Source organism: Mugil cephalus, chromosome 15 (genome assembly GCF_022458985.1).
Source record: "Mugil cephalus isolate CIBA_MC_2020 chromosome 15, CIBA_Mcephalus_1.1, whole genome shotgun sequence".
Classification (NCBI taxonomy): Eukaryota; Metazoa; Chordata; class Actinopteri; order Mugiliformes; family Mugilidae; genus Mugil; species Mugil cephalus.
The window spans coordinates 13,227,266-13,243,276 of NC_061784.1; the positions used below are offsets into that span (position 1 = coordinate 13,227,266).

The following is a 16,011-nucleotide window of genomic DNA, read 5'->3' on the forward strand; positions in this document are numbered from 1 at the left end:
TATAACTAAATGCCTCTTCTGCTTTTTCACTTGCCTTTCTGCAGCAGTCCAGTGAACGCTAAGAAGACCAGCACGGCAGGCTCCAGCGACAGCTACATCTCACTGTGGCGTAATTACCTCATCATGTGTCTCGGTGTGGCCAAGCCGAGCATCATGTCACCCGGCCACCTCAGAGCCTCTACACCTGAGATCACTGCCACCACGCCCGACGGCAGCGTCACCTACGACAACAAGGTGTGTGTTTGTGCTTAGCATTCATTATTACACAGGATGAGATGTTACAATCCTTTTTGCCAAGAACTGAGGCAAAAAGCCTTTAGAAGCCTGGTCCAACTGTAAAAAACCTAGCCTAGGCAACAACAGTTGGCAGTATGCCTACTTTTTCAAGTGGGCACCTCCCTTCACCGATGTTTCGTTAAGTTAGGTTCACGACACCTCAAGAAATCTTAACAGTGAGTTCCAGCGTCCTGGAGTCACCCCCCTCCATGCAGCCATCAAACAACCATGTGACTTTCAACCGAGAGATTAGCTTAGCCCTACCACTAACTACTAAAACTACTCTGCTGGCCTTACCTTTAGCATACTCCCCAGCTTAGATGTTTCCTCCTCAGCCACAGCCACTCACTTGTTCGCTCTGCTGCCAGGGACATGTTGTTTCCTGCCAACCTCTGTTCTCTCCTGTGAATGCCCAGCTTGCACAGGAGAGCAATAGTGGGTTTTGCCACAAATCCAATGGAAGAAAAATAACCCGGCTAATCCCATCATAATTTCCAATGACCCACAATAATATCTTCAAAAGTCATCTTTCTCAAAAACAGTAAATCCTCACATTGTTTAGGCTGGAACTGGAGGATGTATTTCATTTTTTTTTTGTTGATTTATAAACTTAACACTTCAGCTGTGTGGGAAAAATACTGTTTTTAACTGCTGAATATGGTTTTAATGTAAGAAGACTTTAATTAATCACATTTAAGGCAATGGCATTGTATTTAATTTTTTTTTCTTTTGACAGGTGATAGGCACTCCCTCAGTGGCCTGGCTTTTAAAACAGCTTGTCCCTCTGATGAGAGCTGAGAGCCTGGAGATCACAGAGTCTCTGGTGTTGGGATTTGGATGCACGAACGCTCTCGTCTTCAGGTACAAGAACAGGACCATGACCAAATACACATCCCCTACATTTAAAGTGTCTTACTCGCCAAGCTAAATATTGTTTATTGCTTTATAAGATGTCAAGTATTTTATGACAGTGGTTGAGTGTTTGAGTACCAGTTCTTCGTGGTTGCCCATCTGTTGTTTTCTCATGTCCATTAGCAGAGAATAAACACAAAGCCTGAATGGAGGGAATGGCACTGGGTAGATTTAGATCGCAGATACAAAATGGGCGATGTGCTAGACTGAACATCGTCTCTTACATAAGAGACATCTTTATTGGTTTTTATGCTCCTGTCATCTATTACTTTCTCTCAACCCTCTACATCGTCATCATAACTTGCATGCCTTAGTGACATTCAAAGAAGAAGGGGAATGTGTCAGTGATGCAGATGGAGAATTCTTAGAGGGTCAGAGATATATCACATTTCTTCTGAAGACAGAGGTTGCATTGTGAGCGGGCGGTATTTCATTTTAAAGGAGATCATCTATTTTTAACCCAGAATGTTTTCTGAAAAAAAAAAAGCTCTCATTGTTATTAAAGAGATTAAGCTGTGCCCTGACAAATTGTCATTACTGTGGTTGAGGATTAGTGGTTTTATGGCATGTGACATTTAGGTCGAACAAGATGGATATCACTTTTACGAACCGTTCTGTTCCCTTCAGTGTGACCATCCTCCTTCCTCCTCTACATTAGTCTAACTCTGAGTTCACTGAGGAAGTAATCCATTGATTTTTGTTCCTCCTTTGAATTTGTGTGTTTACAGGGAGCTTGTCGAAGAGCTCCATCCACTGATGAAGGAAGCCCTGGAACGTAGACCTGAGGTATAACGCACACAGAAGCAAGAATAGATTAGATTATTAATAAAGTTGTGTAGCTATTAGAGTTGTTTTCCGTAACTCGCTCATTTATTATTTATAAAAATGGACTTATTAATTATTTGTACTGCTAATGTAAAGTTAAGTTTCTTTCCATAACTTTTCAGCTGATACAAACTAAACAAAAAGACGTAAATTATTCTGTATATTAACAACCTGTCTGTGCTTTTAGAACAAAAAGCGTAGAGAGAGGAGAGACCTGCTTAGGCTGCAGCTCCTGAGGATCTTTGAACTGCTGGCTAATGCAGGAGTTATCAGTGACAGGTAGCGCACACACACACACACACACACACACACGTAATCTGCTGAGTAATCTCTGGTTGTTGCACTTACATAAATTATGTTTACATAAATGCCCTTCTCTCATTGACTTCCATCATTGACCTTTAATTACCAAAGTCCACATTTCCATCACTTTCTTTCTCTACAGCACTAACGGGGCCCTGGAGCGTGACTCCCTGGCGCTGGGAGCCTTGTTCCTCGAGTATGTGGACCTGACCCGGATGCTCCTGGAGGCTGAGAACGAGAAGGAGCTGGACGTGCTGAAAGACATCCGAGCTCATTTCAGCGGGATGGTGGCCAATCTCATCCAGTGCGTCCCTGGTAAGTCTTTCTGTCATAATGTGATACATTGTTCTCTCAATAGAAAAAAATGATAAAATGCTCGTAGGTACAGAGGTCTGTTTCTGATTCTTACGTCATGCGTCTCTCTCTCTTCTTCGCAGTCCACCACAGACGCTTCCTCTTCCCTCAACAGTCCCTGAGGCACCATCTCTTCATTCTCTTCAGCCAATGGGCCGGACCCTTCAGTGTTATGTTCACCCCCCTCGACCGTTACAGCGACCGCAACCACCAGATCACTCGCTACCAGTACTGTGCTCTCAAGGTACCAGACACAACCGTGTCTCCAAACCCCACTACACAGCAGGAGTTATTTTAGATTTCACTGCAACGTTAATGTGAACCTCTCTCCTCTTAGGCCATGTCAGCAGTCCTTTGTTGCGGTCCGGTGTTTGACAACGTGGGCCTCTCTACTGACGGCTATCTGTACAAATGGCTTGACAACATCCTGGCCTGTCACGACCTGCGGGTTTGTCTTTTAACTTGTCGGTCGCTACTGCGCTTTCTAAGTTCCTGTAATGATAGAAAGCACAGAATGCAGTTGGAACAGTTCTGTTTCATCTAATTGGATCTGTGGATTAACATCTCTTCGTGATGTTTGCCATCAGGTGCACCGTCTGGGGTGCGAGGTGGTCATTCTGCTTTTGGAACTGAACCCCGACCAGATCAACCTGTTCAACTGGGCCGTGGACCGCTGCTTCACTGGATCTTACCAGCTGGCGTCCGGCTGCTTCAAGGCCATCGCCACAGTCTGCGGTAACAGGTAAGAGAGCTTGCATCGATTCTAATCTGCCCTGCTGATATGATCTCTGTCACTGCACCAAAAGGCAACTTCAGGACACACGCTGCTAGAACTTTTGACCTCCCTGCTGAGAGGTTGAGATATGACAAGATTTGTTAGAATAAAACAGAAAGACTAGAGATCTAGAGATTACTCTCTGATGGGAGTTATTAAGAAAGTCATTCATTCTATATACACACACGCACTTGACTGTTAGCATTCACTGTGTTTGCTCTCATTATAACCAGCGTCTAGTAACTGTTTCTCTTCTCTGCCAGGAATTACCCGTGTGACCTGGTCACTTTGCTCAATCTGGTACTATTCAAGGCGTCAGACACCAGCAGGGAAATCTACGAAATTTCCATGCAGCTGATGCAGGTACATACATATGTGCTATTAAATATATATATGTGTTGCATACAAAGAGGTTGAAAAAAAAATGGTTAAAGTTCAATAACATGTCTGTAGGTGCTGGAGTCTAAGCTGTGTGCGTACTCTAAGCGGATGGTGGAGCAGAAGCCCGGTAACATTTTGTACGGGACACACGGCCCTCTGCCTCCCCTGTACAGCGTCAACCTGTCTCAGCTCTCCATTCAGCTGGCCAGCATGTACCCGGAGCTCACTCTGCCGCTTTTCTCAGGTAAAATCGTCATGGGTTCGTGTATGTATCGTCTTCTGTGGAACTCCTTTGCATCAGAAAGTGATTGAATGCAAAAATAGAATTACAGACACTGGTGTGCTTCATTGCGAAGTGCATGAAATGGGACCAAAACAAGAACTTAAAAACTTGACACAATTGTTAAAAATAAAACTAGCCCCCACTTCATTATGTCTCCCTACACTGTAGGTCTCAACAGGGGGTTTGTGACCCCTAGGGGGTCCGCAGTGGTATGGCAGAGAGGTCGCAAAATCTTTGGTTGATTAGACATTTTTTAATATATATATTTTTTAATTGTCTCCCACAAATTTAAAGAGCCCATTCAGTCCCCCAGGTGAAATCCAATGTATATATGTATGTTTATGTCAGGTATGTTTACAGCAGTTGCACGGGCACCCTGCTGTTGCACATGTTTGAAATAAGAATATTTAAACCTGTGCAATTTTAAATAGAAAACGTCGAAGAACCCTGCCCTACACTGGAACAGCACACACTGTGCTGAACTCTATCTCTTTGAACCCTCATACTCAAAATTCCCAAGAGGCCATTCTTCTTATCAGAGACAGTTGTTAAATTCACTCCCTTTTTTTTTTTTTTTTATCTCTTGTTACTTAATGCTGAGAACCTGCAACATTAATTCCCTTCATATTTCTCCCGCCGACGCAGAGGTGAGCCAGCGTTTCCCAACCACTCATTCCAACGGCAGGCAGATCATGCTGTCCTACCTGCTCCCCTGGCTCAGTAACATCGAGCTAGTGGACACGGGCCTCCTGCCCCCCGCTTCGAGCCCCTGCACGCCCGAGGAAGAACCTCGCGGTCAGGGGCAGGGCCTGTGCCCTAGTTTGAGAGGAAACGGCTGGGGCTCCCTGCAGGCCACCTCGCTGGTGCTCAACAACCTCATGTTCATGACCGCAAAGGTGGGACGACACGTTTGTTTCTTGCGTGTGGAAATTTCCCTTTCTTCTCAGAGACACGTCTCGCTTCATAACTGGATTCGTTTCTTTTGACATTATCAGTATGGAGATGAAGTTCCCGGGCCGGAGATTGAGAATGCCTGGAATGCTCTGGTGTCCAACGAGAGGTGGAGCAACAACCTGAGGATCACCCTGCAGTTCCTCATCAGCCTGTGTGGAGTCAGCAGTGATACCACGCTGCTACCTTATGTACGTGAAGCCTGTGCGCAGAATACATGTGTTTTTATGCAAGAAGATATAGCTTCTAATTAATGCGCGCCTGTTTTAGATCAAGAAGGTGGTGATCTACTTGTGCCGCAACAACACCATCCAGACTATGGAGGAGCTCTTGTTTGAGCTGCAGCAGACAGACCCAGTCAACCCTGTAGTTTTGCACTGCGACAACCCTCCCTTCTATCGCTTTGCTGCCAGCAACAAGGCCTCCACCTCCCAGACAGGTGAGAGGATTAATTCCTGTCTGAAGTACCGATAGTCTGATCTTGAAAGTTGTTTTTATACATATATAACGAAAGGTTCACTGTGGAGTATTTGAAACCGATCTCTGAAATGTTTTATGCGCAGGCACCACCTCCAGCAGTAACACTGTTGTGGCCGGTCAAGACAACCTTCCCGACACAGACGAGAACAAGCTGGTGAGGGAGAACGAAGAGCGGTGAGTATTAAACACTGAGGCACTGAGACAGTGTTTCAAATGTCAGCGGTCTCCCGAGAGGCCTGCGCACACAGATAAAATATGTCAGACGTGTCAGCGCAATGTATCATTCATACGGCAGCATTTCTATAAAGCTTTCACACATTTCAGTAGTAGGAGTGCGAAAAAAATATATATCTAGAAACTATGAAATTCACTTGTGAATGTGGTTATGTGTGTTTCAGGAGGGCCAGGGCTCACAACAGACTAGAGTCTCGCTACAGCAACAGCTCCGGAGGTTCCTACGAGGACGAGAAGTGTAAGTGGTCGTCTTGGTTCTCGTGAGAATGAATGTAAAAAACTTGCCTCCGGGCTTTTTTTTTTTTTAAAGGACACCAGGACATAAATATTGTCTAGCCAGCTAGTTTGAAATGTTGAACATTTTAGCTTAATTGCCACTAATCTCCTCTAAGCTGTCATTTTTTGATAACATAAAATAATCCTTTAATTTTATATTGTGTTTTGCCTTTTATGGCTTATACTGCTTATATAAAAATATGTTATTTAGAAGCAAATGCAGTCAATTGTTGACCTCTTTAGCAAACACCTGTGTTGTCCAAACCAGTTTCATCAAATTTAATTTTTTGTTTAATTTTAAAGCATGATCATTAATTATTTTTTTAAGTTGTTAAGCAAGTTAACCTGTATGGTAATGTACACACATTTTGAAAATATGTGCTAACCAGCTTTCTTAGCTTAGCATGAAAACTCATCATCACTATATCACCATTTAAGATTTCCGTGTGCATATTTAAACAAAAGTCTTTTTTTTTTTTTTTAGCTGACCCTCTTCCGCCTTATGCCGGCTGGCTACTGGGCGTCCTGGAGACCAACCGCCCCCAGCCGTTACCCATGCCCGTTAACGGAGGCTGCTGGGCTCCTCTGGTCGACTACCTTCCAGAAACCATCACGCCGAGAGGACCGCTGCACAGGTATTCACAACAAACGCACGCCGCACCGCCGGTCGACTCCGAAACAAGTCGAACGCATTGGCAGAGTCAGCGGAGTCCTTCACGCGAACTTGACACACCTGCTCTCAGATGGTCTGATAAAACCCTGCACAGAATGAAACCCCAGCCAACTCACTCTGCCTCTGTTATGTAAAGAAAGCATTTAGAGGGAATTTATCACATAATGTTCCCCGCGGCCTTTTCTTGAAAAATAATAACTCCACATAAAACGTAAGATGAGATCATGTCACTCGTCGACATCGGGGTTAGATTTATGAGATGTGAGCGGCATAAATAACACAACACGTCACAGGAGAGTTCTGTAACATATTAGCAGAGGAGAAATATGTACAAATAAATAAAGCTTGCATGTCTGGACTTTGTCATCATTGAGCCAATTTTGAAAAGCAGGAACGGTCAAACTTGCTGATGTTACGCGGCTGACCGCCTCGCCGTCCCACTGAAAGATCAGGTATTGTTGATTTGACTGTGCTCTCATGAGATGTGTGCGTGTGTGTCGGTCCTCAGGTGCAACATTGCAGTGATCTTCATGACTGAAATGGTGGTGGACCACAGTGTGAGAGAAGACTGGGCTCTACACCTGCCCCTGCTGCTGCATGCCCTCTTCTTGGGTAAGGCAGCCACAGCACATGACCATACAGTCCCTTAGTCAGTTTTTCAGTTGGTACAGGTGGGTTTTTATGATCTGATTAAAGAGCGCAATGTAAACAAAAGAAGCGCATGTTCAAAAGTGAGAAACTGGATTAGCTGGAACGCCGACCATATAAACTCCTCCGTCTCTGTCTCTCAGTGATGGAACCTGAGGTTGACTTTACGTAACCACGATCTAAACAGATAAGATTGAAAATCAGCATAATATCCCTGAGGTGCGCAGGTATTTTTCTATGACGTCCACTGAGCTAATATCGTGACAGCATGTTTTATCTCCATCCCGCACAGACATGCATTTCAGGACACACCGTTCTCTCGTCTATCACCGCTGATACATTCCCAAACATGCCGGCGCATACCAGCCCTTTCATGTGTGCACATGTGATTTATTACCGTATGCTGTCTGCACACTCAGCGCAATACGCTCCATGTTCAGGCTGCTTATTACGATCCAGCCTTTGTTACTGCGGCGCGTGAAGTTGTCTAAGAATTAATGTTGTGTTTGTATTGTGATGGAGAGACAGTTCGAGCTCTGTGGTTGGACGTTGCCATAGCAACTTCCACTATGTTGCCAAAAGTGTTCGCTCGCCTGCCTTTACACGCATAAGAACTTAATTACACGCATCCCATTCTCGATCCTTTGAGTTTAATATGACATCAACCCAGCCTTTGCAGGTGTAACAGCTTCAGCTCTTCCAGGAAGGCTTTCCACAAGGTGTATTTATGGGAATTTTTGACCTTTCTTTCCTCGTTCACGGCAACAACATCAAAGAATATCTCATCTCTCTTAATGTGGTTCAAAGAAATGACAGAGACATTTAATTAGGCAGTGTTTTTTTTTCTTTCTTATAGTTTGTGTTCTGATTTGTGCACAGAATCCTAATCTTGTTGTCGTCTGTCTGAATTTTTATTTAATTTGTCAGGTCTGGACCACTACAGGCCAGAGGTCTATGAACACAGCAAACGGCTCCTTCTCCACCTGCTCATTGCTCTTTCATGCAACAACAACTTCCAGGTCAGAATGGCATCCAAATACCTTTGATTATACAACAGTTTAGCCTCAACTTTGGAGGCAAAAGAGAATTTGGTATTGCATATAGTACTGAGGATAACTGCCTCATTTCTCCCTTTTTGGTGTGTGTTTACAGGTAATAGCTTCAGTTCTGATGCTCACCAGAGAGATCAGTGACAACAAGACCCTCACCATAAAGTCCAGCTACCACACCGAGTACCAGCAGTCACGTAAGTAAAAAAAAAAAAAAAAAAAAGAAGTATGCTGTGCCGTTACATAATAATATCATGGACAGGTCTTCTGTATACACTGTCATCATGCTCCCTTAGATGCTCCTGACTTTTTGCGAGAGTGGCAGGCGTCTCCCGTGGTGGACTCCGGACTCAGCTCCACCTCCAACTCCTCCTCCGCCAGCCTTGGCGGCGGCAGCACTGCAGGCAGTGTTGGAAATCTGCCCCTCGTCACACCTGATGACCTGGAGGATCTCGAAGATGCGCCCAACGAGACGGACGAGAAGACAAACAAACTCATTGAGTTCCTCTCCACCAGGTAAACACAACTCCGGTGAATGAGTGCGATTCTGAAGGGAACGTAAAAACACCCGCAGTGGGGAACGTTGTGTGCACTGTGTACATGTTTAAGTGCTGGTGTAACTTGTATGTGGTGTTACTGGTGGTGGGTATGCAGTGCCTGGAGTACTGTTTTGTCGTTGCTCAGAGCGTTTGGGCCCCTGTGGGTGCACGAAGACATCACACCAAAGAACCCCAACTCCAAGAGCACGGAGCAGCTCTCCAACTTCCTACGGCACGTCGTCTCTGTCTTCAAGGAGTCCAAATCGGGTGAGGAACATCACACGAAGGCCAAAATAACAAAGTAACTCAATGTACTGTCACTATCGCAAACCAATACACTTAATCTACATCTTTGTGCCTGTACAGACTTCCACCTGGAGCAGCAGCTGAGCGACGTGGCCTTGCAGACGGCTCTGTGTAGCTCCTCGCGCCACTACGCCGGCCGCTCCTTCCAGATCTTCAGAGCCCTCAAGCAGCCGATCAACAACCACGCCGTGTCTGACCTGGTGTCGCGCCTCGTTGAGGTGGTGGGAGAACATGGAGACGAGGTGCAGGTGAGAAAGAGAAGTGAAGATGACTTTTTGGTTGGAGAAATGTGACTTAAGAGAATGCGTGTTGGCGCTGAAGCTCACACAAAGCTGTGTTTCAGGGCTATGTGATGGAGGTGCTGCTGACGCTGGAGTCAGTGGTGGTGAATCTGGCAGAGTGTCTGAAAAACAGCGACCTTATGGCAGCTCTTACCAGGTAGGCCTTTATATGTATATGAGTAACACAGCAGAAAAAGAAACAGAAACATCCTTGTGATAATGAATGACTAAGATTTTTGTGATGGTGACACAAGGACACCATATTTGACCCTTTTAACCATATTCAAATAAAAAACCAAACAAAGGCAGGTTTACTTGTCATCCAAGTTGCATTAACTAAAGTCTGTTAATAACCAGGTCCTCACCTAAATTAACCTCCTGAGACCTGAGGTTTAGTTTGCTATGCATTTTTAATTTCTCCAAGGTATTTAAGATTAGTAGGACCTAAGAAGTATAAAAAATAAGCACCACCAATGCGTACCAACATATAAAACTGTTTATTTTGAAGAACTGGAAACAAGGAAATCCCAGTGTCCTCAAACGGGTACTTTGAGGATGCATGTCATGTCAAACTAGAAAAGTTAATAAGCATAAATAGACAAGTGTACTGACACTTCGCTACCACGAGATGGCAGACAAAAGTGTGTCCTTGTGAGGAGCTGCAAACAAACCTAAAACATAATGTCCCCATATGAGGACGCCAGGTGTCAGGAGGTTAAAGGATGTTATTCTGATTAATCTAATCCTGTCAACTAGTTGAAGAGAGCTAGAAGTTGTCTTTGTTCTAGCTTTGTTTTACATGTACCATGATGACTTGATGACCGGATGACTGAACATATTCACGTATATTTAATTCTCCTGTGTCTGACTCCCAGGACGTCCTCACCAGACTTTGTGACTAGTGACAAACTGATGAACAGGAAGAGCACAGGTCAGCTGAACTTCCCTGGTCCAGGATTTGTTGGTCTGTCGTCGCAGCGCCACCAGCGCTCTTACTCCGTCCCCAAGAAGTTTGGCGAGTGTGGCTACCAGTCGAGCGACCCTCCTCGAAGTGCCACTCTGGATCGTATACAGGCGAGAATGGATTGTTGTCGTCTTTATGATTTAAAGCGATCGTTACGAGTATTACGTCTCACTAATTAATCCGGTGTTCGTCTTCAATCTACAGGCCTGCAACAGTCACGGTCTCGCCCGGACAGGGAGGTCGCCAGGGTCCTGCACGTCGTCAACCAACCGCATTGATCCCAGTGTTCTGTCGGATCCTGCGCACGTTTCCCATCCCTCGTCGATACTGGCCACAGTCTTCTGGGTGGCTGTGTCACTTATGGAGTCGGACTTCGAGTTCGAGTATCAGATGTCGCTTCGCCTCGTTCACAAGCTGCTGTCAAAGGTAGATGAGATGAAACTTGGTGATCATGGAGGGAAAGTTGTGTAGCCATAGAAACAACTAGATACCAGGTAGATAAAACACTAGAAGCAGAAGAATGTAAACCGTCCCAAAAGCTTTTGCTTCCTTTTACTGCCGATTGGATCAAGGTATTTGCTGACCAGATCTAAGAGCTTTGCGCCATTAATGCCTTCTATCAGCACTCCAAAATACTGAGAACTGGTTGTTAATTAAAAAAAAAAACAACTCTTATTTTCCAGGTGCCCTTAGACAGAGCGGAGAACCGGGAACGCCTGGAGAAGCTGCAGGCTCAGCTGAGATGGAGCGGCTTCTCTGGGATTCAGCAGCTTTTGTTGAAGGGTTTCACCTCCCAGGCCACTTCTGACCTCACCTTACAGCTCTTCTGCCAACTCACACCAGTCTCCCGTGTGCCCGTCGTTGACAGCTCACAGTCTATAGGTAGGTACCGAAAGAGTATCAGAATAAACGTTAGCTCCTATCTTTCTCATGTCTCACTTTGATCCTTGTAAGCCACTAACAGTTTACATTGGATTGACCTGAAATTCAAACTCTCCCTGTACAGGATTCCCTCTGAATGTTCTGTGTCTGCTGCCTCACCTGGTGCAGCACTTTGGCCACCCAAATCAGTTTTGTAAGGAGAGCGCTGAGAGGATTGCACAGGTACTTTAGTTTGCTTTAGTTCCTTTTTACTTTAAGTATAAGTAAGGTGCACTTTTTAATAGTTTAGGAAACTAATTTTGTATCTTTCCCTGTCTCAGGTGTGTTTGGTGGAGAAGAACACTAAACTGTCCCACTTGGCACATGTGATGACTCTCTATAAGACACGTTCCTACACTCGGGACCCTTTCTCCTGGGTCAGTGTGGTGTGCCGCTACCTTCATGAGGCTTTCTCTGACATTACACTCAACATGGTCACCTACATGGCTGAGGTGAGTGCTGACAAATATAACTTTACCTCATTTATCCCAAGACAGTGACCTGCTCTATATGCTCTATATGATTGAGTTAAATGTTTAGTTTCTAAGAAAGTTAATAAATTGTGGAGCCAAACAGTTAGTCAGGGCTCCGTGCTTGTCGCTTACTGACTGTCTCTCTCTGTCTCTCAGCTGCTGGATAAAGGCCTTCCCAGCATGCAGCAGTCTCTCCTCCAAATCATCTACTGTCTGCTCAGCCACATGGACCTGACTGCTGTACAAGTCAAACAGTTCAACGCGGATGTCTTGAAGACCATTGAGAAGTTTGTCCAGGTGAGTGTCCCACACAAAACACTGTTATTCTGTTGTGTATCCATATGATATAAACTGTCCTATGTCATTCCCTTTCTTCTTCCATGTGATTTTACAGACAATACACTGGAAGGATGCTTTGAACATCTTGAAGCTGGTTGTGTCACGCTCTGCCAGCCTCGTTCATCCGGTCTACGGCCACTCGCAGGGAGATCTTTCCAACCTGGAGGTCAGCAGAGTGTGGGACGGTTCGGCCAAAGCTCTGCCCGGGAAAACACTTGACTTCACTTTTGATATCTCTGAGGTGAGTTTGGGAACAGTTTTTTTTTACAGTAGAAAGCTTTTTTTTAGGCATAAAAGAGGATATCGTAACTGCTTCTTAAATTCCTAACCAGAGAATCTTGCATGTGGTCCTACGTTTCTAAACACAGACGCCAGTGATCGGGCGGCGGTTTGACGAGCTCCAGGGCTCTGGGGGCAGAGAGGGGAAGGCCAGGGCCATGGCTGTAACCCGCAGCACTTCCTCCACCTCCTCTGGATCCAATTCCAACACCATACTGGTGCCTGTCAGCTGGAGGCGACCGCTGTCATCTCAGGTGTGTTACCTTTGTTTTGATTGGTGATGGCCAATACGTGCTGCCGATTTGTCTGAGCCAATATTTGGAGCCGATACTGATGTTTCTCCCTCCCTTCCTTACAAGTTTCAATTTAAGCAAAAACAACAACATTTATTGGGCTCAAAGAATATTTAATTATGCGTACTTACTCTTATGCGTTCATGCACTGTTATTTGGGGAGGGGCAATGTATGGGCTGCATGGGACCACAGCGCCTCCAGCAGCACAGGGCAGCCTGTGGATGCGCCTGTCTGTCGGCCGGATATATCAGTCGATCTCTAGTGTATTGTGGGATCTCAGTTCATGTTAATATTGTAACATTAATTGCATTTATTTTTTTGCTATCTTTCTCGTACAAACAGAAAAGAACCAGAGAGAAGCTGGTGAACGTTTTGTCTCTTTGCGGACAAGAAGTTGGACTCACTAAGAACCCATCAGTAAGCAGCGATCTTTCACTCTTGGCGTCATCAAAAATCTGTGTAATCTACACAGCTAAAGGATGGTTATTTATGTGTTCTATTTGGTTAGCCTATCTAAGATGAATATAAACCCTTTTTTGTTTCTCCTCAGGTGATCTTCTCATCCTGTGGCGACCTGGACATGATGGAGGTGCGTGAGAGCGGCGTGTCGTCTGAGGAGGGGGGCACCAGAGAGGACACGCTGGACGACACCGCCAGCGAGCAGCAGTTCAGGGTTTTCCGAGACTTTGACTTCCTGGACGTGGAGCTGGAGGATGGAGAGGTGAGATTCACACAGCGCCCGCATTTCATCCTTTGATCCGATTTACAGTGTGTATATCGAAGCGTCTCTTTCCTCCTCTTTATCTTTGTTGTATCGTCTCATCCGCCTGTTTTTCTTATGATTGAATTGTATATCTCTGCCCCCCCCTCGCCTCTCTCTCCGTCTAACTCTGTGTCTCTCTTTCTCCCCTGCGCTGCCTAGGAGCTCCAGGTAAGGTCTCTCACACTGAGCACTTAACATGAGCTTTGATCAGCGCTGTGGTGTTGCTCGCTCCTTTGAAAAAAAAACAAGAAGAAAAAAGCAGCGATTGTGCTTCATTTTGCTCTCACAGCTTGGTTGCAGAACATTTCTGGCAATATCGCTATTTGTCACAATAAAGAGAAGCGGTGTAGGCTATGGGATAAAGATTACCTTATCAGGTGCAAATCCATGCCATGAATAACAGCTCATTTTGCATCTTGTGCTTGTAACTAAAGCAGCTCTTAATTGTTAACATGAAAATTCCCACCGCAGTGAGATCCACTGTGACCGCCGCCGCTGCCCTCGTCTTCCAATGTGTATATGTGCGTGTGTGTCTTTCATCCAGGGCGAGACCGGCGATAACTTCAACTGGGGCGTGCGGCGACGGTCTCTGGACAGCACCGAGCTGGGGGACCTGTTGGAGGAGAGCCAGCACTCGGGCAGCACCCCCAGCTTGGGTCACGAGGACCCTCACGACTCAGACGAGTCCTCGGAGGAGGAGGAGTCTTCGACCAGCCAGAGCCTCTCACACTCACAGCTCGTGCGTAGCCTTAACTGTTGGATCAATACAGCACTAACATCCACTGAAGCCTGAAAAATGTAATTGAATGCTAATGCAGTGACCCGCTTTAAATATGTCAGTCAATCAAACCAGTAGATATCTTTTTCCTCTTCCTGGTCCAGACTAACCCGTCTCCGTCGGAGGAAACCAATCACACTGATTCTCTGTCTACGTCTTACGACACATCTGCCGACCCCGTCTCCCTCGGTGCCACCACCCCGGGCCAGGGAGCGCTCCACGACGATCACATCGGCCTTAACGTGAGGGGAAGAAAATGCGCATTCATGCACAGATTTGGTGTAGATATGTTTTTCATTGTCAGAATAAATAAATAAATCCGTGTTTCCTCAGGTTCGAGTGTGTGGCGAGGATGAGGACACGCAGGCCCAGGACGATGACTTGTCGCTGAGCGCCAACGAGCTCCCTCACGGCTCAGACTGCGGCGAGAGCTTCACTCTGGATTTGCCAGGGCAACCGATGGATCAGCTGGTGAATCTGGACCGAGGCCTCAACCCAGACTACTGCCAACCCCCGCTGGACTTTCTAGACCCCAACTGTCTGCCCAGGTATTTTATGTGCACATATATTATCCAGATTTCCAGACACCGTCTCTTTACTTATTAAATAGCCGCTTTATTACTTCATAATTTATTTATTGTGTCTCGCTGTCTCGTCACAGCTTGCGGGATGATGTAGATGATTTGGAAGACCTCGGTTTTCCTCCTCCCCCCTCTCCCTTTTTTTCCGCCATCCTGGCAGCGTTCCAGCCCACGGTGTGTGACGACGCTGAGGAGGCGTGGCGTTGTCACATCAACCAGCTCGTGACGGACTCAGATGGGTCGTGTGCCGTCTACACTTTTCAGGTCTTCTCATCTCTCTTTAAGGTAAACCGACCTTAAAGCGATGTGATTACATTCATTAATTCATTTATGAACTCTAGATTTTGGTGTGCGTTAAACAGGATTAGATCCTTACATGTCCTTTTTTTGCCCCCAGAACATTCAGGGAAAATTCTGCACCTTGACCACTGATGTTGCCACCTACCTCGGTGAGGGATTGAGGGGCATCGGATCGAAGTTTCTCAGGTCCTCACAGATGCTGACAACATGCTCAGACTGTCCTACTATCTACATTGACGCTGACACGGTGAGAACTGCTTAAGACTTGGGCTGCGTGATATGACCAGAAATGTGTTCTAACACCATCACGGTACATTACGGTATTTTTTTTTTCATCTATAATCAAATATGTACAACATTTCTACTGGTTGAGAGAGGAATTATTAGGACTATTTTACGGTGATGATGAATAAATATTGTAGAATGATCCCACACTAGTAGTAAAACAGGTTTGCATGGCCCTGTGTTTGCACTACCCGCTGATGTGGGGAAAAAAAAAATTAAACATTACCAAGATGAAAGAAGAAATAGGATTTCATTTGTTTCTACATATTTAAACATATTGAAACTGCTATATCTGTAATATCAATAGCAGCCCGACCGGCTACCGTAATAACTGTAGTCTGTGTGCAACATTTTTCTCATTCATAAAAAGCTAAGACTGGGGACATTTGCAGGGACAGTTTTATCCGGGGGACAGGTCATCCAAAACGAGGATTGTCCCCAGAAATTGTGGACATCCGGTCACCCTAAACTCAAATCTGTCTTGTGCC

General features: G+C 45.5%; 1 protein-coding gene across 5 annotated transcripts in view; it reads left to right on the plus strand.

The window, feature by feature from the left end:
• fryb (furry homolog b (Drosophila)) overlaps positions 1 to 16,011 on the plus strand; it is a 48,178-nt gene that overhangs the window by 21,332 nt on the left and 10,835 nt on the right. For 2 of the 5 annotated variants that reach the window (XM_047606633.1, XM_047606636.1), the window contains exons 23-61: positions 45 to 234; positions 1,013 to 1,137; positions 1,917 to 1,974; positions 2,201 to 2,292; positions 2,459 to 2,631; positions 2,754 to 2,914; positions 3,008 to 3,118; positions 3,258 to 3,412; positions 3,709 to 3,808; positions 3,899 to 4,070; positions 4,755 to 5,005; positions 5,105 to 5,251; positions 5,331 to 5,499; positions 5,624 to 5,714; positions 5,939 to 6,012; positions 6,535 to 6,685; positions 7,232 to 7,335; positions 8,299 to 8,390; positions 8,524 to 8,617; positions 8,717 to 8,936; positions 9,105 to 9,226; positions 9,326 to 9,513; positions 9,609 to 9,703; positions 10,422 to 10,620; positions 10,715 to 10,936; positions 11,194 to 11,392; positions 11,517 to 11,614; positions 11,713 to 11,883; positions 12,061 to 12,201; positions 12,299 to 12,484; positions 12,612 to 12,776; positions 13,159 to 13,233; positions 13,367 to 13,537; positions 13,739 to 13,747; positions 14,124 to 14,318; positions 14,462 to 14,599; positions 14,691 to 14,905; positions 15,019 to 15,223; positions 15,336 to 15,485. In XM_047606633.1, the coding sequence (XP_047462589.1) occupies positions 45 to 234; positions 1,013 to 1,137; positions 1,917 to 1,974; positions 2,201 to 2,292; positions 2,459 to 2,631; positions 2,754 to 2,914; positions 3,008 to 3,118; positions 3,258 to 3,412; positions 3,709 to 3,808; positions 3,899 to 4,070; positions 4,755 to 5,005; positions 5,105 to 5,251; positions 5,331 to 5,499; positions 5,624 to 5,714; positions 5,939 to 6,012; positions 6,535 to 6,685; positions 7,232 to 7,335; positions 8,299 to 8,390; positions 8,524 to 8,617; positions 8,717 to 8,936; positions 9,105 to 9,226; positions 9,326 to 9,513; positions 9,609 to 9,703; positions 10,422 to 10,620; positions 10,715 to 10,936; positions 11,194 to 11,392; positions 11,517 to 11,614; positions 11,713 to 11,883; positions 12,061 to 12,201; positions 12,299 to 12,484; positions 12,612 to 12,776; positions 13,159 to 13,233; positions 13,367 to 13,537; positions 13,739 to 13,747; positions 14,124 to 14,318; positions 14,462 to 14,599; positions 14,691 to 14,905; positions 15,019 to 15,223; positions 15,336 to 15,485 (5,674 nt within the window). Of the gene's footprint in view, positions 1 to 44; positions 235 to 1,012; positions 1,138 to 1,916; positions 1,975 to 2,200; positions 2,293 to 2,458; positions 2,632 to 2,753; positions 2,915 to 3,007; positions 3,119 to 3,257; positions 3,413 to 3,708; positions 3,809 to 3,898; positions 4,071 to 4,754; positions 5,006 to 5,104; positions 5,252 to 5,330; positions 5,500 to 5,623; positions 5,715 to 5,938; positions 6,013 to 6,534; positions 6,686 to 7,231; positions 7,336 to 8,298; positions 8,391 to 8,523; positions 8,618 to 8,716; positions 8,937 to 9,074; positions 9,227 to 9,325; positions 9,514 to 9,608; positions 9,704 to 10,421; positions 10,621 to 10,714; positions 10,937 to 11,193; positions 11,393 to 11,516; positions 11,615 to 11,712; positions 11,884 to 12,060; positions 12,202 to 12,298; positions 12,485 to 12,611; positions 12,777 to 13,158; positions 13,234 to 13,366; positions 13,538 to 13,738; positions 13,748 to 14,123; positions 14,319 to 14,461; positions 14,600 to 14,690; positions 14,906 to 15,018; positions 15,224 to 15,335; positions 15,486 to 16,011 lie in introns of all 5 variants that reach the window. The other 3 variants (XM_047606634.1, XM_047606635.1, XM_047606631.1) reach the window with 2 other exon arrangements.